Source organism: Venturia canescens, chromosome 5 (assembly GCF_019457755.1).
Source record: "Venturia canescens isolate UGA chromosome 5, ASM1945775v1, whole genome shotgun sequence".
NCBI classification, from domain to species: domain Eukaryota; kingdom Metazoa; phylum Arthropoda; class Insecta; order Hymenoptera; family Ichneumonidae; genus Venturia; species Venturia canescens.
In genome coordinates this window covers 10,437,758-10,462,217 of record NC_057425.1, presented here as the reverse complement: position 1 = coordinate 10,462,217, position 24,460 = coordinate 10,437,758, and the positions used below count along the sequence as shown (strand labels likewise).

Below are 24,460 nucleotides of genomic sequence, written 5' to 3'. Positions count from 1 at the left end.
ATTCGTATTTATTATGTATTTTCGCTAAATCGGGAGAGAACAAAAAATAACAAGAACAACAACAAATTTTTCCCGCATACTAATATTATTACGTATGATCGATCATTTCTTTGTCTCAACACTTGATATATATTTATATTAATGTATATACATATATATATATTTTTTTCTTTGCCATATAACTCTATATATATATATATAGATATACATTGCAACGAAGCTGAGTTTCGTTTTTACGGCACATGTATAGAAATATTTATTATTCCCGTTGAAATGCACAATGTGTTCACTATGGTAAATTATATATACTTAGCTCTGCCTGATTTCCTTTAAAAACAAAAAAAAAAAACAAAAAAAAAGCAAAAAAAAACCAAGAAAAAACAATGCTTCACAGTACCTGAATCGAAACGAACCAATTCGGGCTAACTTTTTATCATAAACAAAAGCGAAAAAATCATTAATCGATACACACTTTGATATTATATTTATATACATATATATAAATAGCACAACCGCGTATATATGTATATATATATATTTATAACGTTTCTATTTCACATTACGCGTTAAAAAATTCGCTTAATTAGCGAATACCGCATTAAAATTAAAAAAAAAAAAAAAAAAAAAAAATTCATTTTATTGCGTATATTCAAACGTAATTGGTAAAATCCATCGCTTTTGTCTCTCTTTCTCTCACTCTCTCTCTCTCTCTATCTCTCACTGTCTTTCATATATTCGTGACGAAAAATGGAGAAAAAAGACGAGGAAAAAAATCGGAATCGTGCTTTTTTTCATGACCCTTCGAATTTTTTTCGCTAGATCGCGAATTTCGGACGGTAAAATGATCTCGACTTACACTCTATGATGGAATCCCTGAAATTTTTGTATCCCCTGTGTGATAAATTATTAAAAAAGCAAGAAAGCGACATTAGGCCGAGCTAAAAAGAACTATCGAACATAACGAGACTTAAAAGCCTATCGCCTTAATAACATGACGAATAATAATAACCAATAACCAATAACAAATAACTAATAACTACCGATAACCATTTTTGTTGTCTGTAACCGCCAAACAAAACAAACAAACGAAACTACTAATGTGAATGTTTTTCAAAAGGGAAGTGATGTTTTTTGAACTTCCAGGAGCAGGTGGGAACGACATTTTTTGAGCCCCACGTACGGTCTACTTCAACTATATATCTACGCATTTTGTGGTGCATCATACATTTAAAGATAAACAAACAAACAAAGCATACAAAGCATACGGAGACAAAAAAAACAAACGAAAAAAAAAAGAGAAAAGTGAACGAATTTTTGACCATGCTTGCATATTTTATATGAATGTGTTTTTTGATTCCTTTACAGGAAAGGATCTCGCGCTCTCGCTCTCTCTCTCTCTCTCTCTATCTCTTTTTCTCTTTCGCTCGCTAATTACTCTCTCCGCGTGCTCTTTCTCTCTCATTCCCCGCCCAATCCTTTCGGCCTTTCCGAAACGTGATTTCACAAAAGAACAACCAGGCAAATTCATTTGAATCCCCACTCTTTTTATATTTGCCAACAATCAAACACAATCCTTTCTCTCACTCTCTCTATCTCTATCTATCTCCGTCCATCTCACTGTCTCTGATTCTTTTTATCTTCCGCCCTCGCCCTGTCGGTTGTAGTCGCAAAGAAAAAAAAAAGAAAAGAAAAAAAAAAAACAAGAACAAACAAACGAACAAAAAAAAGACAATACCAATCAAACAAAGAAAAGAACCTCGAGTACGATGAGAATTTTTTTGATCGAGAGCGTGTACGTGTAGATCTTAAGCAGAGAGTTGTTCGTGGTGTGACATTTTTTTATTCTGTGATTGGGGCAGCATACTCGATTGTATGTGACCAAACAGATGCAAACACGTCGATGCGAACATTTTTTTAAAAGACATCTATGCTTTTCCAAATAATAATAAATACATATATATCTAAATATATGTGTATATTGGTTGACACGTGTATACACATATATAGATGTATGTATACATATCCGAGTTGCAAAACCGTCGATATAATAATGACAAACGAGACTGTGGTTAGAACAACAATTTTGCGTAAAACGTCCATCGGTTTTTGAGTGTCGTTGCGAATAAAAATTCGAGAATCAGGCGATCCTCGTAACATTTGTCGATACCGTATTTTTTTTTTTGTTTTTTTTTTTTACAATTTTTTATTAATTTTTCAATTTTTTTTTCCTTTTTTCAAATGACCGAATACAATACACGCACGGCGTATCTGCATGTCTGATGCGCGTGTGACGATGAGGGGGAAAAAAGATCGCGGACGAATTTCGAAATAAGAAAAAAAAAAAAGAAAAGAAGAAACAAACAACGAGAGAAAAAAATTAGAAAAACCGTAAACGCTATACCGCACCGAAAATGAACCGACCAAATCCTTGTTCTCCCAACGCCTCTTTAAATGCATATAATCTGCTTGCATGTGTTGCCTGCATTCCTTATTTTCGTATGAGCAAAAAAAAGAAAAAACAGAACAAAAAAAAAACAAATGAAGAACTAAGCAGAAGCGAAAGAAAAATTTTCACTAATTTTTTCATTATTATTTGTTTATGTTTTGTGTTTATTGCACCATTTACTTTCTTTGGATTTCGATGATGAACAAAAAAAGAGCCATCCTCCCGTAAGTAGGAAAGTTTTCTGTGTTTCGCGTGGTCTTGTGTAACGATTTGAATTTAAAACCGTTTCTTATTATTGTTTTTTGTTGAATAATTTATTTCGTTATACTTTATATATTTATAGTTTGTTTAATAATGATTTATTTTCTCGGTCAACATTTCATGTGGATCGTAATTCGTCGTGTCCATATTGTCTCTCAGTATGAAACGACAATTTTTGTATTCCTTTTTATCGTTCGTTCGTCTCAATCGGCTTCTTATTGCGGACATCTTTTTTTCAATTCGTTTTCGTGCTCGTTTAAAATACGTATCATTTGGTCAACAATTTTCACGCGCACCGTGAATTTGCTCGTTTGAGAAAAGAAAAGAAAAACAATTTTTCAAGGATTCACTGGACAATTGAGGTTCGAGCGACCAAAAGAATAAAACCGTGTTGTGAGATTTGACGACTCTAAGATCGAATCGAGATCGATGGTGCAGCATTTTTTCTAACTCCTATCTCCCATGAATTTTGAGTCCTTTACATGAAAAGTACCTTAAAATTCATTGAAAATAACGAACTCACATCACCAACGAAATCGTCAAACGACGGTTATTCCACGGCTTTTGTCACAAATTTTCACACCCAATTGAATTAACTTCGTCATTCAAAATGCTTTTGCCGATTGCCAAAAAAAAAACTGCACCCAAAATTCTCGATTACTAAAAGAGCCGTCGAATTTTCCGAAATTCAAACGTGCTGCGTAGGTATCCAACGTGCCGTAGCGATTCTTGTGTATATGAATAAACCATGAATTACTACTTACATATATGCTGTTTATATGTACTTATAAAAATACGCAGTAGATCGTATTTTGCAAGCTGCACCAATACAAACGAAACTATATATGTATGTATATATACATACACAAGAAAAAAGAAGAGACGGAAAGAAAAATATATTTATATACATAAATATCGTTTTTATGTATGATTTATGTACATATATATATTTTTTTGTAATCATATATATTTACATATATAAGCTAATCGAATTAGTATCGCCAGTTGCACCAGTATTATTATTATATACGTCACATCACAATAATCCAATGATTCGTCTGCAAATCACCGCTACTAGTACTGCGGAAACTTATGAAAAATATTATTTTTCTTTTTCTTCTTCTGTACGTGTGTATGTCATTAATTCCGTTTAAGTGTTCCAGAAATACACATATATGTATGTATGTATATATAAAAGAAAGTTTCAATATGGCTGGTCGTTCGAAAAGCTTAAGGCGAAATAAAATCATGTGGATACCTACCTCTGCATACACACATTTAACGAAGTTTCATATCGTTGAGAAATTTGTAACGAAAATTGTTCAAGAATTCTCAAATTCTGGAATTCGTCTCATGAAAATAAGACAATTATTCGTTTTTTTAAGTTGTTCTCGGTTTTAACAGTCAAATGATGTTGCATGGACGATTTTTTTCAGATATTTGTCAAATTTTGTAGTTTTCAAAATATTGAAACTTGGCAAAATGCGAGTCTTTGATATTTTCTCGAGCACTGCCTTCTCATTGGCCCCATGAACGGTTCATATCGCTCAAATCTTTCAGTCGGTCTTTGTAACTGTTTTTTTTTTCCTTACGAGTGAAAAACGAGAAGGTGCTAATTGATTGACTCGGGTAAACTTTGGTAAAACTCGGCAAATCAATTGTCAAAGTCTTGTAAAATTTCTCGGAGTGAGACTCTTCTTAGGATCATTGTTAAAAGTGTATTTTCAAAAGGGCAAGAAATAAATAAAGCACAAAGTCTACGAAGCTGTAGAATTCTGGAAAAAGCTTGTTCCAATGAACGCCTTCAAATCTCATTGAATAAAGTCTCGCTTCGATATCATTGAGCCAAAGCTAAAATTTTAAAAACTCGAGTCACGTCACACAAATTTCGAGCGTGCACATACATAATTGAAGTCACGGTTAAAATTTTTTGGAACTTTGGACGCGTTAACGGGAGGTTGAATTCGAGAAATTTTCAAAAACCATTTAAGATCGTAAAATCGTTAGTGCCGGTTCGAGTGCCAGTAAAAAAGACGTCTCAATATCGTTTGAAAATATTTCACGAGGCATCGCGTTTGACCGAATGATATCTGCACGAAAACGAATGGAAAAGAAGAACGCAAAAGCAAAAAAAGCCAGAAAAGCAAATGGAGCGAAAAAAGAAATGAAAACAAACACAAACACAGGTTTGAAAAAAATTGTCGTGTAAAGTTGACGGCCAATGTTTTGCCAATAGCGAGACAGGTATCGCCTGAGAGTGCGGGCATCCGACAAAGGGACACCAGTCTTGTACGCAGACGTGGACGTTGAGTTAGACGTCGTAGACAGAAACAATAAACCTCCTCTGTGGGATCTGAATGTATACGGCCCCATTCACATCAAAGAAAATGTCACAGTGGGTACTGTAGTGACGTCGGTGAAAGCCAGGTTTGTATGCCACGACATGAACAAGAAAAAGACATGCCGTGCCGTGCCATGCAGTGCTCTATTTGTTTAAAAAACGAAAAAAAAACAAACAAACAAACAAACAAACAATGCCAAAAAACACTTTTTCACTTTCAATATATCTACCTTGATCTTTTATTATTTCTACAACCGTTTTCAAACAACAAAATGCTATTTACTCTTGAAAATATTCATATTTCTTTTTTCTTTCTTTAACAACAATATTACATTTTTTCACTCGCATTTTTCAATCTCTTTTTGACTTTCTCTCTCTCTTTCTCTCTTTCTTTTTCTTCATCTTTCATTTCGGCAATGTATATACACACACGTATCATGTATCATTTGTGACTTTTTCCCAAATCATAGAAATATATATATATATATTTAAGCACACACACACACATATATATATATATATATATAAAAATTTAAATTTATTTCTCTAAGCACGTATGGTTAAGCGCGGTGTGTGCGTGGGAGTGTGCGTGTTCGTGAGAGCTCACGGTTCTAGAAATACGTCAGAATCTCTAATTTAGTTATTGTCAATTAATAAATTGTACGTGTACCAGCATTATTTGATCTTGAGGAAGAGACAAAGTAGATGGGGGTGCTGAATAACTGACGTATACTTCGCTCATTGTTATAACGGATGATGTTTTTTTTTCACACGTAACACTCCGTCAGGAGCGTTGGGAATTGGATGTACGTCGAATTAAAGTGACTAAATAGAAAGCGAGGCTTTGTCGATGGAAAAAAGCTGAAGATTCGTTTCTGAAAAATAATTTTTATGAAAATTTGTAATTAATCCATTTTCTGTACGATCATGATCGATCTTCACTTCCAATTATTGGAGCAAGAGGTTTATCCGGATGTTTTAAATTTCCATAATACACTCAATGGAATCCCCAAAATAATTTGTTCCACGTATCTGAATCGGGGATGAAAATTCATTCGTAATGTAGCGTTAGAAAAGAATTTTGAGTGTTTTTTTCCATCCGAGAAACGAGACGCCTATGGCAATGGAGAAATGAACGTAGAGGAGCGTGGTAGAAAATGATGGTAAGACATGGGATGCGGGTAATACGAGCAGGGAACACGGGCGTCCGAAAGGGCACGAGCCGAGAGAGAAACGAGTAAGCATTAGGCTCCTTGATAATGGCAGCGTTGCGATAGCCGGTAAAAAAGGAGGAAAGGAAAAACGTAAATAAATGCGTTCGAATAGGGATGCATTATTATCAGGGTTCCTTCTCCGTCGCTTCTTCTTCTTCTTCATCATCTTTTTCTCAGCCCTACAATCCCCACCCAAACCCTCTATTTTTCTTCTTCTTCTTCTTGTTCGAGATTCGCTGTGATTGAAATTCATCAACATTGTAAACTGACAGCGAGCTTATAACGGAAAAAGCAATGCCGCGGGACAAAATGAGGAGAAAAATGTGATTGTTCGTAAGGATGGAGAAAGGCTACATCGCCACTCATCGTACAGCACACAAAAAACTATGTTGGTACAGGAACATCTTGACGGACCGTACATATGCATACTTTAATACACATGCACATATAAATAGCATTAAAAACAAATAAAATGAAAATAGGCACAAAATACTACAGGTGTGGGAGTGCGGCGAGATTGCGTCGTTCGAGGACTTCTCGATGGGGGTCGAGAGACAGTGTCCTTCCTCCAGCCTCGAGAGCTTGTGCGCCACTTCGATGACACGTTGTTGGAGCTCATGATTTTTGTCTTTTTTCTATATATATACATATATATGATGAATATATATATATATTTTAAACATACACATATACACGGTGATGAGACGACATTTTTTCTCGCTTCGGTCTGTTAATTTTTTATTGGAAATGGGAAAAGAGCGGCGCGGGGAATCTGGGCACGGATCTCGTTCACGCTGCGGGAGGATTAAGATTTTTTTATTGGCCTCGAATTACACGAAGGAACGGAAGACGAATGATGTAAATGACAAGAGAATGCGAAGGGAAGCACGGAAGACTGGCGCACCGAGGGGACCGATCATACTGAATTCTCCAACGATCCGATGAATCTTAAGATTGAAAAAAAGAGAGAGAAATTATCCTGTGGACGATCATACATCGCGAGCAACTCTTGTCAAGACTAACCTTCGCTGTTTTTTCTTTTTTCCGTTTGTCGTAACGCACACGAAACACACACTCTACTGTGTTACCTGGGGTTGGTCGTGTAGCGCGAGTCTTACAAGCTGGAGGCGATGGCACAGGACAAGGGATACCCTGCCTTGTCACGAAACGTGGAGGTTCAAATTGACGTTGTGGACCGCGCTAATAATCCACCCGTATGGGACCACGTAGTGTATGGCCCGATCAGCTGTAATGAGAACACGCCCGTGGGGGCTAGAGTTGTGTCTGTTAAAGCCAGGTCTGTCACCTCAAAGCTGTTAAATGCTCCGTGCGGCTGCACGAACCCGCCCTGCACGCAATCTCGTGGCAGTATTGTTCTTGTGCACGTTAATTGATATTGTGTACGATATAAGCCCCACCAAAAATATATATCTCAATACCCTCACCCCTTCCTCATACCCTACTTTACCATCCATAACCATTACAGTACTCATTTTCTTTTTCCCTCTCTCACTCTCTCTCTCTCTCTCTCTCTCTTCTTATTTTCTCTGTTCATTCCTCACTGATGTTCGATTCACCCACGAACCACATTTTGGAGATTTGTTTGCAGTCGGAGAAAATGGTACGAGTCTCTTCTATTTGATTCTTGAAAACAAAATAGCAGCCTCGGCCAATGTTTTTTCAATCCGTTTTATTTCATTGTCATTCATGTTTTTCGGTATTTTAGTAAATTATTTAAAAAGTTGAGTTTTTACGGACTACTTGTAACTTCGTCTTATTGCACCGAATCATTCTTCGTGGAGGGGGAAAGTTTGAGGGGTAAGAATAACGTCTCTGGAATAGTAGAAGTTATTGCAAAATTTAATACGCCTTAAAAAATATTGTCAATTAAACTGAAACATTCTACATATATATAAGTAACAAATTCGGATTTTCTGGGGCAACGTCATTTCAGTAAATCGCCCCATTAAGTTATCACCGTTACGTTCGAACTGTAGAGAAAGATCCATAATCAAAACCGTCGGAAATATTGTGGAATTATAAAATACCAAAAATTTCGTTTGATAAAGTTTAAAATTTATGGGTATCCTCTAAATTCATTATTCCCTGTGCAAATACAAGATCTGCAGACACATCCCTAAATTACCCAAAGCACAATCATATTTTCCTCACAAAACTTGGGACTGGGACGGTCATCATTTTTCCACCTATCGGCAAATTGGTTGGGTATTTTTGCATATAATTAATGGTTTTCCAAACAATCATCTCGACTCTGTACACTGGGTAAACTCTTTTGCTATTTTTTAAAAAAGAACCCATCATCAATCACTGCTAATGACTTCACCAACTTTACTCACCGACACTCTCACGATATATCGCTCACACCATTTGCCCCCGACTCTTCCATCTTCTCTCTCTCTCTCTCTCTTTCTCTCTCTCTCTCTTTCCCTTTCTTTCTCTCTCTCTCTGTAATCGTCTGTTCACCTCTTCCGTGGCAAAATATACATGTCGACAAAGCAATGAATTAGAAGCCAAACAAAAACAATATATATATATAAATATATACATATATATATTAGTAAGGTGATGGAAAATCGCATTCAAATTTTCCCAACATATTTATTAATAGTTTGATACATAAACTATATGTGCCGTAAGCATTTTTTGGGCATGCTTCGACATAGATGCTTCCTGACAAAACCTCATAATACGATCCTATTACATCCTTTAAATATAAACCACGAAAAAACAATGTTATGATCATTGGCATTTTTCAAAATTGACGAATTTTTATGTTTTTTAAAACTCAGATTTGCCTACAATATCTTGAGTATTATTTTATTGAGGAATATATTGCCTGCAGATCCGAGGAAAATAGCATTGGTTGAAGAATTTTTGATTTTATTGGTTTCAAGTATGACGAGTCGTATTGAATATCGTCGTGTTTCAATATTTGTGTATCCCTACGATATACCTGTACTTGTTTGTTGAAAGTAGAGGCGAGATCGAAGGCGAGCGAAATTCTGTTGGTTTGCCTCCGCAAGCGTTTTTTTCTCTCGTCATCGTCGTAAAATTCATTTCTGACGATAGCTTAAGAAAAAGTAAATATAATTACACGCCGAAGAAACTTTTCGGTTTTTGACATTCTCGTTTTTTTCTTTCAATACATTTTTGCCGCAAAAATTAGCGTATTGAATATAGAACGTCGACCATTATACTGAATGCCGTATTAATTTTTGGGCATGTTTCGTCAGTTGGCTTTATCATTGCGTTGAGTTTAGTGTTTTCGAGGCCGTAGTGTTTTCGTAGATTTCGAAAGAACAACGAAAGCATATTATTTTGTTTTTTTCTTTTAATTCGTTTCATTTCATTCGAAAATAATTACAAATCAACACCGTGGCGTCGTTCTTTCAACATTAGAGATGCGCTGTGTCGCCTTGAACTGCAACGCAGTGCGTGCTAATCTATCAAGTATTATTATATTGATGTGCGAAGAAAATCGGGTCTGGAAATTAGCATAAAGAAATATTCACAAGTATGTACACATATATAAATATAAATATGGTTAAACGAGTCATTTCATCCTCAAAAGTGGCATCAAAAATATTCTTTCTGTTATCAAATTAAATGTAATTCGCTACAACATTCGTTTTTGAACCAATTAGACGTGCAGTTTACTAAAAAAATGTGTCAAAGCGATTCTTGAGATGCTGTTTTATCACTACTTTTACGAACTCCTACAAAATATGTGTAAATCGTTACAACTGCATTTTTTCAACAATCTTTAATTTATCTAAAAGCAGGTCAAAGCTCATTAAAAATAATAATGTTCACTTGGAATAGAGCAATTACCAAATATTTAGAGTAGCTCTGAATGGCTCAATATCTGAAGTTATTAACGGTTTTTCAATCACTCAGGTAACTTCAAATTACTTCAATTTTTAGGTGACTCATAATACCTTGATTTTCTCAGTAATTTACAATTACTTCGTTTACTTAATATACCATTGCTAATGGACGAGATTAGCTAGTCGATGAAAATTTGAACTCAATCAACTCTTTCGATAACATGGATCCACAGAAGCACTCGATTCCTTGGAATCTGAAATTGTGTCTTCATTGAAAAAGTATCTGAACGAAATAGTTGAAAATTTTCATATTCAATGATCGCATAAATAGCAAAATGACTGAATCTGGATTCCATTGGGATCCTCATATATTAATAATTAAAAGTATATATTTATGTATGAATTGCTGAAGATGGTGATCCGTGGACTTGTCTTATACTGTCACATTAATTCCTGGGAATTTATGGTTAATTATCCTCAGTACTTGGTCTAGACCCGGCCCTCATACTACTTTTCATTCTATTTTTCCTTCCTCTTGACTCTTTAACTGTCTTTTCTCTTTTGCAAAATCTATCAGACCCTAAAATATATCTGTGTAGCTCTTTCTTGACCCAATCTTTCCGTCCTCTCATCCGCTCTACCACTTTCCTTCTCCAAAGTCTCATACACAAGCCAGCAATGCAGTTAAATGCGTCGCAACGAGTTCTGTACTTGAGCAAAACTGGGCTTACGGGTTACGTCGACATTCCGACTTGCCTTTTTTACCAATTAGGATAAACGTTTCTTCGTACCATTGTTCAACACACCGCAGCATTAGTGTATTCAATACTAACACACTCGCACATATGATCAATCGATAAATAAGTGATTGCAAAAGCAACGAACAGCACGCGATTTACGTCACGCTTTAGAGCGACTAACAATAAAACTTGAAGATGAGATTATATAAAGTACACTTGGCATTCACGAGTTGCCGTTCGAACGTAATTTTTTGTCCAAAATCGGATGAAACATTTTACTCCGTTTTTTTTTCTATCGGTCAAAAGTTTCATTGCAGAAATCGTACTTCCATTTTCCAAAATCGAAAAGTTCGTCAAAGTTCGCAGGTTCTTAATTTAAAACGGTTACCAGCATGGATATTTCCAATGGAAAAAACATTTTCAAAATCCTCTGCCCTATTATTAGTATCAAATCTTCAATTATGATCGAAAATCTGTGAAAAAATTGTTTTCGCGACTGAAAAACTATGCGAAATTATTTCCACCCGGAGCGGCTATGGAGCTGCGAAAATCGTATTGTTACGTACGTTGTCCGGAACACACAAAATCAGTGAATTCTAGTTCATAAAAAACAAACTTGTCAAATACGAAATGGAGAAAACAAATACGTGTCGAGGAAGCTGCCTTGATTGTTTTAGACTAGATAAAGTGTTGCTGAGTCTCTACACTAGGTGTACGATCGCGTGTGTGACTATTACTTTCGCTCTTCTTTTTCTTTCACCCTTCATCTATATAAAATCTCTTTCTTATTCTCTCTCCCCTCTCTCTCTTTCTCTCTCTCTCTCTCTCGCTTTAATAGAGGTTTAACAAAAGGGGGCGGTTTCTATTCTAACTGCCGTTGGAAACGGAAAAGAAATTAACGAAAAGTTGAGAAACGAACGAAGGGAAATGAAAGGAAAAACAATCGTATTACCAAAAAGAAAAAGGAAAGATATACGAATCAGAAAAATCTACGTTTGCGATTGATTTAGAGTTGTGGATATACATGTCGAATGAGAAGTTAGGTAAATTCGTTTATTAACCGTAAATTAGATGTGTTATCGTTATTAAATTGACTAGAAGGTTTTTCGTAATACGTTTATTCGTTTTATCACGTGTCTCGCATGAAATATTTTGTTGAAAGCGTTTTCATTTATATGAACATTATGACGTATATATGATAATGATGATTACAATTATTAGTTTTTCGTTACGGTAAAAATGATGTTATATTTATTCTTATATATTTATATATTGATATTATATCGTAGGGAAATTTACGTTCTCCGTTCTGTTTCCGTTTCGTAAAATAACGCAAAATTAGTGGAATTTTAAAGGAATAAAGCAATATGCTATACTCGTTGGAAAATTGATAAAAATTCAGATTTTATTGACACTTGTCTTCGTATGCCCCAAACAGCTCCGGAATCGAAAATAATCCCACGGTTTTTTACCGACTTATGCCCGGCTCGACTGCACAAACCAACAAACTTCACACTTTTTATCTCCAACAACGATCCGAAGGTAACGTCACCTGGGCTGACGTCAAAGTCAACCATCAACTTGATTACGAGAGTATCAAGGAATACAATTTGACTATACGAGTCGAGGTGAGTTCATTCGATTAATGACCCTATCAAAAAATATATGTAGCAGTGGGACACAATTTTTTTTACTTACGATTAGTAGAGTGAAAAACACGTGCATTCGTTCATGAATATCCTTTCTATATCTCTTCAAGATAATAAATGACAGACAGTTTAAATAACGAATAGTTTTTAACTTTAACCACTAGAAATAGGTGGAAATTGAAGTAGCCGTACCTGCGATGGAACGTTTCAAAATTTAGCGATGTTTTGCAAACCAAAATCTTAAAAGTTCACTCGAAATTTTCCAGTATTGCTATAAACTATGAAAGAAAATAAATCGTATGGTGTCTCCAAATTAATTGCTCAAGTAAAGTATGTAGGAGAGTTTCTAAACGTCCAATGTGGACTTGAGCATATTTATTCGGGGCTTGAAAAAGTTGATTTAAGGAAAGTTCATGCTTTCACGTGCCTTCGTTTGATCTAAAACTATTGGAAAGATTTTTAGTAACTTTTTTCGTCTCTCCGAATCTGGCTCGTAGATAAAAAAATAGTTTTTGTATAAAACGAATCAACATTCAGTCATTAAAACTAGCAGAGAGAGTTTATTGAGTCTCAAGGACTGGAATGACTTTTATAAAGTCAAACATCACAAAGTGATTCAGTCTTCCATTAATTTCCCTTCAGCGCTAAAACGTTATTACACTTTTCGATTAAACTGTCCAATTACTGCATGACGAAATAATTTTCTAATAGCATACTGTATCAGAATAGATGGCGCACTGAGATAAAAATGCATTCGAAGGGAAGATAACATTGAATGAACGTTTGACTTATCTTTTGTGGGCCATCAGAACAACGGTGCCCAGCAACTGGCTTCGGAAGCTACTGTCTTCATCATTCTAAAGGACGTCAACGACGAGATTCCATTGTTCACTGAGCGCGAGCAAGAAACTGTTCTCGAGGGTGAGCCCATTGGAAGCAACGTCACCCAAGTAAACGCTATCGATAAAGATGGAACTTCTCCCAATAACTTGGTAAACATATATACAAACTCAGATATAATACAATATGAGTCTTATCGTATATCATAAACAGAATGGTGAGTTTGCCATTTAAGGGAGTTTACCAGTGCAGCGGGCATGAAAATTTGGGTTTTCACGATTCGCTTAAAAGGATTCAATAAACAAAATCCGATAATTATTGGAATGAATACTTCTCGTGCTTCCGTATTCTCGTAAATTTATCAAAAAGAAATAACTGAAGTAAAGAAAAGAGGAAAAATATTTGTAGACAGAAAAAATGAGAATTTTGGAAAGGATTGGTCGTCCAGAAAGGGAACGTTTAATAAGAACCGTTTTGTTTTTTTTTTTCCACAGGTGACTTACCACGTCGTCAACAGCAGTAGGAACGAGGGCAAGGATTACTTCCAGATCGATCGCAAGACCGGCTGGATCTCAACGAAGATCGTTTTCGATCGTGAAAAACAAGGAGCTTACGCGCTTGAAGTCGAGGCGAGAGACGGTGCACCATCGGCGCGGCCGAACAGCAATGGACAGCCAAATTCAGGTACGTGAATTCAATATTTTAGCTGGAGAGAACATTTCGATCGTGAAATCGCACCCCCTAATTTTTACAAATGCATTTTAATCCTTTTTCGAATGTGACGGCAAAAAAAAATTTCATCATAAGCGCATAAATCACATTATCATATGGCACTGTCACTTTTTTCATCCGACTAATTCCCAACAAATGGTGACCACTTCAACTTCACGAGGAAGAGAAAATGAAACAACGTTGCAATTTTCCATCGTTGAAGTAATAAACGATGCGATGGAAACCTTTTTCCCAATAATTTGGTTACGTCGTCAATCTTTTGAAAACTCTCTTCGGCAGGATCGATTCAATTCGGTTACATGAAGCTTGTGTGCTCCGGTTGCGAGTCGATGAGACTTCCGAGAATTGTTAGGTTGCATTTAATTAATTATGGAAAATAGAAGGTTATTGAAAACTCAAATATATTGTATTTCGAGCGGAAAGTACAGAAATCGACGAATATTGGTTTAGCTGTTCTTGGAAGAGCCGGAGGTTCACTTTCCACTCTCTTTGAGTACAAAAGCCTTTCATCAAACCTCTGCCACGATAGTTTCATTCGGTATTCGAAAATCGGTTTCAGTCATGTTCAGTTGAAGTTTTATTTCACATGAAAATGCTTACGAAGAAAAAACTTGTTGGCTGTGAATGGTTTTTCATTGATGCCAGTGCTGCGAAGCAAAGAATAAATCGTTTTTGTCTGAATTTTGAATTATCATTTGTGGCCAAAATCAATTATTCGTAATTTAACACAAGGAAGCATAGATCCTGATATACAATTTTTAGAATCCAGCTTCGACGGATACCCCTTCATTACCGATTTTTAACGTTCAGAACAAAAATATCAATTTTGGTAGAACAATTGTGGCATAAAACGAATGAAATTAATGCAAACTGCAGGATTTTAAAAACATGAAGTGATCAATTCAATGCTGAGAGAGTCATTATGAAAATCGCTTTGAGAAATAATTGTACCAAGCCTCGCTAAACGTAGAAATCAGAGAAATGGAAGCATCGTTAATTTCTATGATGGCGCACGACGGTTAGAGAGAGGGAAAGGGAAAAGGGTGGAGGGTGGAAGAGAACAAAATCTCTCATAGGATTTGTACTAATTCCTCGACGAACAGTGGAATTACTGCACATCCATCGTACACTCTGTTTGGTAGATGTTTGGGGTACGATTGCACGAATTCTGGCATCTGCTAGGATTACGTCTCTCTACAGGAGACAAGCCAAAAGTTTCATTATCGCAAGAGAACGTCGTGTACTTCGTGACGACACCTAATACAAACCTTCCAAGCCATCCCAGTACATCCCCTATTTCTAATAAATCCTTCACATTTCTCTTACACAGCGAGACCTTTCTTCAGATTATATTTTTCATTAATTACATTCTCGGATCATTTCCAATAATCACTTTTTTCTATATGGCGATGCTCTGCGTTTCTCTAACGTCAAAAAACCTTTCTCGAGATCGCATTCTGTGAATTACTTTCTTTAATTGTTTTGAGTAATTACTATTTTCTTTCACTTTCACCCAACAAAGAAATACAATCGATCAATCAGACTCAAAATCCTCTTTCGATGTGTCAAAATTTTCCTACGAAATTCTGGTTAAAATATTGTATTTATACGAGCCGATTTTTTACACTGATTACATCAATGATCTGGAAACTATAAAAGTAATAAATTGCATGAAACGTTTCCCTCAGGAATTTCCAAAGTTTCGACCACACGTTCGAGACAACTTATGGAGTTACGTGCACTGTTTCAAAAGAATTCACGATTTCAAGTTCGAAATATTGGAAATCAGACATTGTACCGTTCAATATAGTGGTAGTGAATTTCATATTTTACCCATGAACTGTACAACTTTCCTGCTGGTATCTTTGAAAAAAAAATACTTTAACTTATTCGCATATTAGACTGACAGTGCCTGCAGCTTCGCTCGCTGTCCATCATGAATATAAAAAAATGATCTAGTTTGCCTTTCAATAATGAAGTATTAAAGAAAAAAATCTCAATTTTTTATTTTTCATTATTCCATTGAAATTATCTTCATTATTATCTTCATTATGATATGATGGGATAAAATCGATATTTTTTTTTGGAACTCCAACAGAAATCGTTAGTACATAAAAAAAAGTAATTTTCCCGAAATTTCAGATTAATTTTTCCATCACAGTAATCTCGGATTACTGATGAATTTCCAAATTTTCAACTTGAACGAACTATTGAAGCTTTTTTCACTGTTCTTATAAAAAACAGAAAGTCAAAATCCTGTGAAATCACGAACGTACTTTGAATCGTGAGCTTTCATCTCGAGCAAGATTCATCGTTATCGGTTCACTGGATTTTAAGTGAGAAACGATCAAACGTTTTTCACTGAATAAGTATCTTTAAAGCGAAGGAAAATTCATGATGAAAGTTCAACTTTTCACATTTCCATAAGGTAACATAAACTGACAGGATTCCAGGTATAATCCCACAGGTTAAATTCCGATTTTCGAACGTTACGCCGCGTGGTAACTTTCGGGAATGGCTGCGGCGTAACTGCCAGTGGAACGCGAGGCGGAACGCGCTTAAAAAATTCAATGCATTACCATTCCTCTATCACCGCTCGACTAAGATATTTCCGGAACGGCAGTTCTTTCGAACGCTCCACGAACATTCGTAAATTCTGATTTCAAACACTACATTTGGAAATCAGTATTCCTGGGGCAAGTTTTTCACTAATGTGTAGCCTTTGAGACCCAAAAATCCAAGTCTTTTACATAACAACGGGACACATACCATCACTCACTTTTCCACGGCCCACACCAATCAGAAATCGCACAGCAAAATCATTACGTCCCATTGGAATAGAACGCAACATTTCTGAAATTCTTCGTGCATCAGCTCCAGAATGTGAATACCAAATCAGTTTATTGATGCTATAAATTCATGAATGCTTTACTGATATCATGAGTTTGTAAACATCCAGACATGCAATTAAGGAAGCTCGGTAAAATTTTGTTACTTTTAAGCAAAGCGTTAATTTCGTACAGCAACATTCCGTCGAAAACGAGGAGTTTGTACGTTCCGTTGATGGGCGGAAATGCCACCGTTTTTGTTAAGTGAATAATTGAAAACGATGGAGACCAATAATTGAATTTTAGGACGCCACAGGATTGCAGCAGCATTTCTAGTCGTTTGACAGCTTTTTACATGGTTTTCATATTTTCACGCACGTTTCCATTCGTCAAACTTCGTTTCACCACTCACCATAGAGCCCTCGAGGGGAAGCAGTTTTCGTTATTCAGTTTCACATAAATGGGATAAACGTGTCAAAAAATATTCTCTGTGAATTAGGTGAATTAGTAGTTTTTCACTCGTCCAGAAACGCTCCAGCTGTCACAAAACTTGTCCGGTTCTGCAACTGTTTTTCCATAATGTACAGGAAAAACAGTGCCTCTTTATCAGATAAACTACGTCAAAGTTTCCGAAAGTAATAAGGAATTGAACGCAATATCGGAAAATATTGAAATTCCGATAGGAATCTTGTCCGAGTTGATGGAAATGATGCAAAGTTTTTCTCTTGAGTCCCTTGTTGTGTTGAATACGGTGAGCAACCGAGGATCCTGTAGAACTTCGAGATATTAATTTTCCTTTGTATTCAATGTCACGTATTGCCAATTAAATGAAGAAGAAAATCGTCTGAAACCGAGAAGGAAAATTGTGCATCGAGGATAAAGGAAACTGTTGGATATTCGTGTGAGAATATATGCTTGTTGGAGGCTATATTTTCGGAGCAGGAATGTAGCTCGCAGCAAAATATTTTATCCCGTCTCGTTACTCGGGGAAATACAAGAAGCGGAGTAATTCAAAACGCAATTATTCATACGCCAGCGTAGGATATTCGAGGGGCTTCCGGTCTACAACTCAATAAACTCGAACAGAAATGTGAACAGAAACAGCCCCTATCAAATTACGAGTTCACATATTTTGTTTTTATTTTCTCGTAGTAGAATAATTAATCGATATGATTATTATTAAATTCATCGATCACGAGGTGGATGAACTAAATCTTTGCAAAACTGGCTGTACGATAATCAAGTGCATTACTTCGGTGTCCATAAAACATTTGCATTCACACTATTTTTTAATAACTTCGTGAGTAGGCAAACTTGAAAAACATAACTTTTTAATATGTAGAAATACGTGCAAAAACGTTAAATATTTTTGGTAGCAAACATTCTTGTGAATATCGGTGATTTCAAATTTTTCATCGCAGTGACTCTGTTCGTTCTGGAATTATCGTATTTATAAAAGTTCCTTCTGTCGAATAATTATCATTGTACGTTATAAATATTCATTCATATCGTTTCCAATCGTTCCGTAATAAAAATATTATTACTATGTATTGCTAACTGAAAAAAAATCCGTGTGCACAATATCGAATTTTACGAGTTTTATTGGTATTCTGATTGGCTTATAATACGTCTGAATATGCCGTTATTTACATATAACTGTTGACTTTCGATGATCACATATGACGAAGGTAGTATTTATTGATTGAAATATGACATGAGCATTCTTATCAAAATCACCTTGCCTAAGTTTGGATAAATTTTTATTTTTTAACCATTTGACAAAGATTATATATTTATCTAGACAAAGTGGCTAGAACACGCTTGAGCTAGTCGTCATAAAAAATGGCATTGTTTTGTACAACGACGCCAAGAAAACTGTCCAGCAATTTGAAAATTTGTAGATATTTATTGCCTACTGTGAAGAATAATGCTTGGATCAACAACGCAAGTTGTGACGTTGTTTTCAGTTGAATATATAGTATTCGAAGAACAAATTTATCTTCGTGTTGAAACGAAATTTTATGGATAAAGAACAATATTTCGTCAGCAGTCGGATTATTTACACTCTAAACATTGGCTGCAAGATGAGAAATTCGTCACACGCATTAGTTACGAGTGCTCAATCTGCGGAATGGGAAACAATTTCGCCGCAGTAATTAGCAACGGTGACTATTTTTATTCCATGAATAATCCCGAGTACGAGAATATAATTAAAACATCAATGATGATAGAAACCACATGATAAAACGAACAAATTCAATCCCTCAGTGCTCTTTGAGAAAATGAAAACAACGATCGTCCCAAATTAATGTGAGCCGAGGAAAAAATGTCCAGCTCGATCGTAGGTTCAGCTCCAGTTCCTAAATTATGCTCGATTTCGTCTGATGAAAAAACTTAAGAAATAATGCAAAAGTTACAGTCGAATGACTTTCGAGTAATTGTGTCTAGTCACATATATGATCGTATTGGAGTTTGACAGAATCAGGAATAAAATCGTGAGAAATCTGCCACATTGTCCAACTCCAGGGTGTTGTGCCATCATTTTAGAGATAATCTGAACAATTTATTCATCAGGAAGACGCGGATAAACTTGATAATCGATACAAAACATGCGCATTTGTAATGCGCAAATATAATTATTCATTGGCAAGCGTGTGTGTAGTTACAAATGATAAGTGGATCGAATAGTCGAATAGTTTCGAGGCTTTTAGAGAACACGAAGAAAAATACCGTATCGGGAAAGTTATTGCTCGTAAATGGCAGCGAAGCAAGAAAAGTCTTGCTGTGGAGCATCGGTGCACAGGACGATAAAGGGAGAAGGAGAGCAGTAGGGAAAACGCTCGAAGCTCGTGTGTCGCGATCGATAACGAATATCACTCAAGTATCACAATGGAATTTAATCGTACGTTTCAACATTCGGTGTATCTAACTATGCAATAGGAAGAGAAAGCGAGGGAGAGAGCAGATAGAGGGAGTTGGACAAAGGCCGAGGATTGCAGGCTCGTTCATTTGAACCGGTTCGATTGGAGAGAGCCCGCGAACAACAAGCTTCGAAATACCTTTATATGTCGAACGCCCGATGCACATGGTCCATGAAAGGCAGAAGGATTAAGCTCCCCCGATTAAGCGTGCTGAGAGACGTTACTTAGGCCATTTTCATTCCCGACACGCGTGACACATGCACATTCCCGTTGGGAAAATAAAAAAGCGTATTTTCAGTCCCTTCGGCGCGTTCAATAGCACCAGTGGGGCCCGCGATCACTTTATACAGAATCATGCACGTATAGGGAGAGGAAGAGAGAGAAAAAGCTGTGTCTGGTTGTACATGGACGCAAAACACTGTATAGGGAGGCAATGCACGTAAACCGAACAATCCGAAATGCTTTGAAAGAACACAAGCTCTTTCTCCCATCCGCCGTGCCCCCTTTCTCCTCCTCCATTGCGCTTTGTTTCATTCCTTCCCACTTGAAATGTTTGACGTTCAAATGGACCACAATCGCGTTTCTCACCGCGCACTCGTATACCATACCGCAACAGAGCGAGTGAGAATCCCGCCTTTTTCTCAATACGAAATTCCAAAGGAAAAGGTCCATTGTCAATTTACCATTCGATGAGCTATACGCGCGAGACCGCGGTAAGGAGGATGCTCCTTCATCCTGGAGTGATGAATCGGCGAGGGACATTTTTCTCTCCCCCTTCCGTCATCAAAAGACTTAGCAACAACGGTGAGAAAGGATACACCGATTTTACTGATTTTCCGACTCAGTTTCCTCTGACAAAATTACTCGAAACAAGTGCACTAAGGAAGAATGTAGGGAACGAGGGGGAGACAGTCGAGGGTACACATTGTATCGGAAAAACCATAAAGTCTGTAGCCATTAAATTAATCCCGTTCCTCGACTCTACAAGGACAGTATGGTTTGGCGCCGAGTTCTCAACCCTCTGCCAGTTCGCACCAACCCTTTTCACTTTTTTCTTCCATTCGGTATTTTTATAGCTTTTTTCTTCTTCATCTCCCCATACACGTGAATACATTTATTTATTTACATCGCTGTTATCTTTTGCTTCTGTTCCACGTGCCTGTTTTTCGTATGGAGGGAATCGAAAGGTACGAATATTCCGGAACTGGGGATCCCGCTGCTGCAGTAAACCCGCACACGCGAACAAATGAATACTTGAAGCAAAACGCTTCAACGAATCCTAGATATGAGAATAACGTTTGGTGGACTCGTGGCCAACGTGGCTCATGACAAACAAGAAACTCCGTCGGATTTTTCAATACACGATATTAACAGAGCAAATATCAGATTTGTCTCGGGTTATTTGGTTCCGTTCGATGGGAAGTCGATACGTCAAGAGTTTTTTCATTCGGACGAATCATTTTTTTGCTCCCTCGAATTTCTAGCCCCAAGGCAAGACACTCTTTTTGAAACGACCATCGATTCATTTATCTCTTTTTCTAGAGCATCGCCATGATAAAAATGTCATGAAAAAATGTATCGTTCGCAGAGTCAAGGCTTCGATTTATTTATATTTTTCTCGATACTCGTGTAAATTTACGCGGAGTGTCAGAAGCTAATAAAATTCGTCGCCTCACATCTGCGCATGTATTTTAACACATGCGTATTTATGGAGAGTGTTGAGTGGCGTATTTCGTACTGGATTTGATACGTAGGGCCGTCGACACTCCGCTATGCACCCGCGAGTCCGGCGAGGTATACCAAATTTCTGTATACGTATTACAAGCTCGTATAAATTGACGTGTATTTGGTTTGTTGGGAGTGCACACGAGCTTACAAGAATACACGAGGGGCGTTCCAGGCCAAATCGACCATGCACTTTTGAACGCCCGACCCTTTTCGATGGGGCAGAAACTTTATTATGTTTTTCTACTGTACGAAAGAAATTTTTCAGAATTTTTTCAATTTTTTTTTCCCTACCGAAAAATGGTTATGAATTTTTTTAAAAAAAGGCTTTATATTTCTTCAGTGACATAACATTTTCGAAAATTGATTTATTGGGACGTTTTGTTTTTAAGTTTTGTCTTAGAACGTGCAGAAGAAATTATCAAAAGGCCATACAAATCCATCTGCAACGCTTTTTTTCAGGGTTTAGATAAAAAACGAAAACTTTGTGGTGATTGCCATTTTTAATTTTTCTTTCTTTTCCCATAAGAAACTTTGACATTTTCTACAGGTTCTCTGAAATTTCCAAAGTAGGTTCTTCTCGTTTTCTATTCATTTTTCTCTACTACAAAATTTTTTTTTTCAATTCAGCTTATCTCTGATGACTGATGAGCAAAAATAACACCATTTTTCAAAAATTCATAATTATTTTTGAGTCTTCTTTGCTACAAAAAAAAATTCTTTGCTACAGAAGAAGATATGAAAAAGTATCAGCCAAATCGTCGAAAGAAATCAGGTTCAAAAGTGGTCGATTTTGCCTGCAGTGCCCCATGCGTACTCAGTTATTGGAGTACCTGCCACATAAACGCACGTACATATATATCGATCGCTTTTGGAAATATGGACACTCTGCCAAGCGGTATTCCGCCATCTTCCCCTTCTCTTTCTCCACGCGTCCGCGATTCCGAGCCACCCAGTCGGTTGGATTTTCTGGTTTCGCCGGACGAAAGCCAGGATTCGGTGGCCCGGCTTCCCCGCTTCAATATTATTCCGTACAGATAGTTTCAAATGCGGTTAACTGACCTCGCGAGCTAGCGGATTTCGCGATTCTGCCATTTCTCTCCCAAATCCATTGTTCATCGGTATCGAAGAATTTCTGATCGCAATAAAAGCGTGCCGACGCGATAAGATACGTGGGAAGGTTGCTCGTTGGTGTACCATCAACGAGGCGAGGACTCACCGCGTATGATTCGATTCCGCTCACTCGATTTTCCACTTTGTCTATCGCATGTGCATGCTCTTCTTGGCTCGTTGGCTACCAGTGATTCTTCAATATTCACGCGATTCTGCACCGGAGAAAAAGGTGCCCGAAGACTGGCCTCGAATCGAGGACGCGAGATCTATGAGACATGTGTCGAAAATGTGAAGGATTGCTTTTGAAATAGATTGTACACAGGCGACTGGGAAGGGCGGTTTCAAAGTAGCCACAATGGGCACAGCACACGGTGAGAAACCACTTGCTCACTTTTCTCGCATGTGCAAGTAATGAGAATGAATTTTCCGGGAGAGCGACTCGAGTGCATTGACCATCTGGATTTTTCTGCAGGCATCACCGGGCTCGGGGGCTACCTTAATGCGAGAAATTTCGTAGCTTATGTTTCCAGGCTCTTGAGGCAAAGTCTTCAGAAATTTCATTCAATTCGTTCTGTCCGCACTCGAACCGAATGAAATGGACAAAAAGAAAGGCGTCTTTTTTCTATTCCGAGTTTCCTACCGTCCCATGAAATTTATCGATTACGCCGAAATCGTGATGAGTTTAAAATAGTAAGCAATAAACTTTTACTTCGTGTGCATTTTCATTGCATTACTTGGAATATTTCTCAACTTTGATCATTCATAAATTATCATAATGTTATGAATAAACTGACTTATTTCACTGCGAATCACAATTCCGAGCACGTACACCATCACGATCAGTCCCAAGAGACAAACTTGTGGTGCGCTCCCTGCCAACGATCATCCACGACATTCACCCCTCGTGTATTATACCTAGAAAAAAGCCTTTCGCGAGCGCTACTCACTTATACAACAGGAGAGAAAATGCCCTGCGGAATATAAAGTGCTATGGAGAAATTGTTGACTTCTTTTGGCTGCTGCTGCTGCTGCTGCTGAACGAAATTCCCAGAGCGCGTGTTCAACGTTTCATTTCTCGGATGCCGTGCTTCGGCATGTGAACTTTTTTCTCACAACGTATCGCATCGATCCTGGGCATTTTTTCATCTCCGTTGCATTAATACGTAGCAGCCTCGTACTAAGAGAAATGCTGAAGTTGCAAAACACATTTGAAATAAATTAGCTGAAATAACAACGAAAACGATGAAAATTACTGGGACTCGTAGGCAAATTTTCCCTTTTTTAACACGATCCGAAGACCGAGCTATTGTATTTATATAATCGAAATAATTTGTATGTATAAACAAGGAAAATAATAGCAGCGATAGATGCAGGTACGCGGTTACGGGGCTCTCCAAAGGTAAGCAGCCCCGGGCGAGTTCAGTACTTGGTTGGCCGACCGCTCAGGCATCACCGGTCGCGCATCGATCATTGTGCTGCTCGTAGTTTTTTCTCACTTTCGACTCGCTAAGTAAAACTCAATAAAACCATTAGGAATATGTGACTTTATATGCTGCACTCTCAGGGAGTGTCGGAGGGTTTGAGAGAGAGTGAAGTGAGAAAAAAGTTGGGTTGAAATGATGGGATGGCTTCAGGGGGAATCCGGAAGAGAACGATACCCGAATGGAGAGACTTTGGGCTTGGAGAAAATATTTAAAAATATCCATCAATGGTTACGATGTTTATTATTTCATTCACGATCCGTCGTATGGGGAATCAAATTTTTTAACTTGAAAAGAGGCAGCGTCTTGACACTGAGTGTA

General features: G+C 37.2%; 1 protein-coding gene across 6 annotated transcripts in view; it reads left to right on the top strand.

Annotated features, from left to right (window-relative positions):
• CadN (Cadherin-N) overlaps positions 1-24,460 on the top strand; it is a 108,096-nt gene that overhangs the window by 35,880 nt on the left and 47,756 nt on the right. For 4 of the 6 annotated variants that reach the window (XM_043420812.1, XM_043420810.1, XM_043420808.1 and 1 more), the window contains 4 exons: positions 4,944-5,134; positions 12,289-12,478; positions 13,309-13,491; positions 13,834-14,023. In XM_043420812.1, coding sequence (XP_043276747.1) covers positions 4,944-5,134; positions 12,289-12,478; positions 13,309-13,491; positions 13,834-14,023 — 754 coding nt within the window. Of the gene's footprint in view, positions 1-4,943; positions 5,135-7,368; positions 7,560-12,288; positions 12,479-13,308; positions 13,492-13,833; positions 14,024-24,460 lie in introns of all 6 variants that reach the window. The other 2 variants (XM_043420811.1, XM_043420809.1) reach the window with 1 other exon arrangement.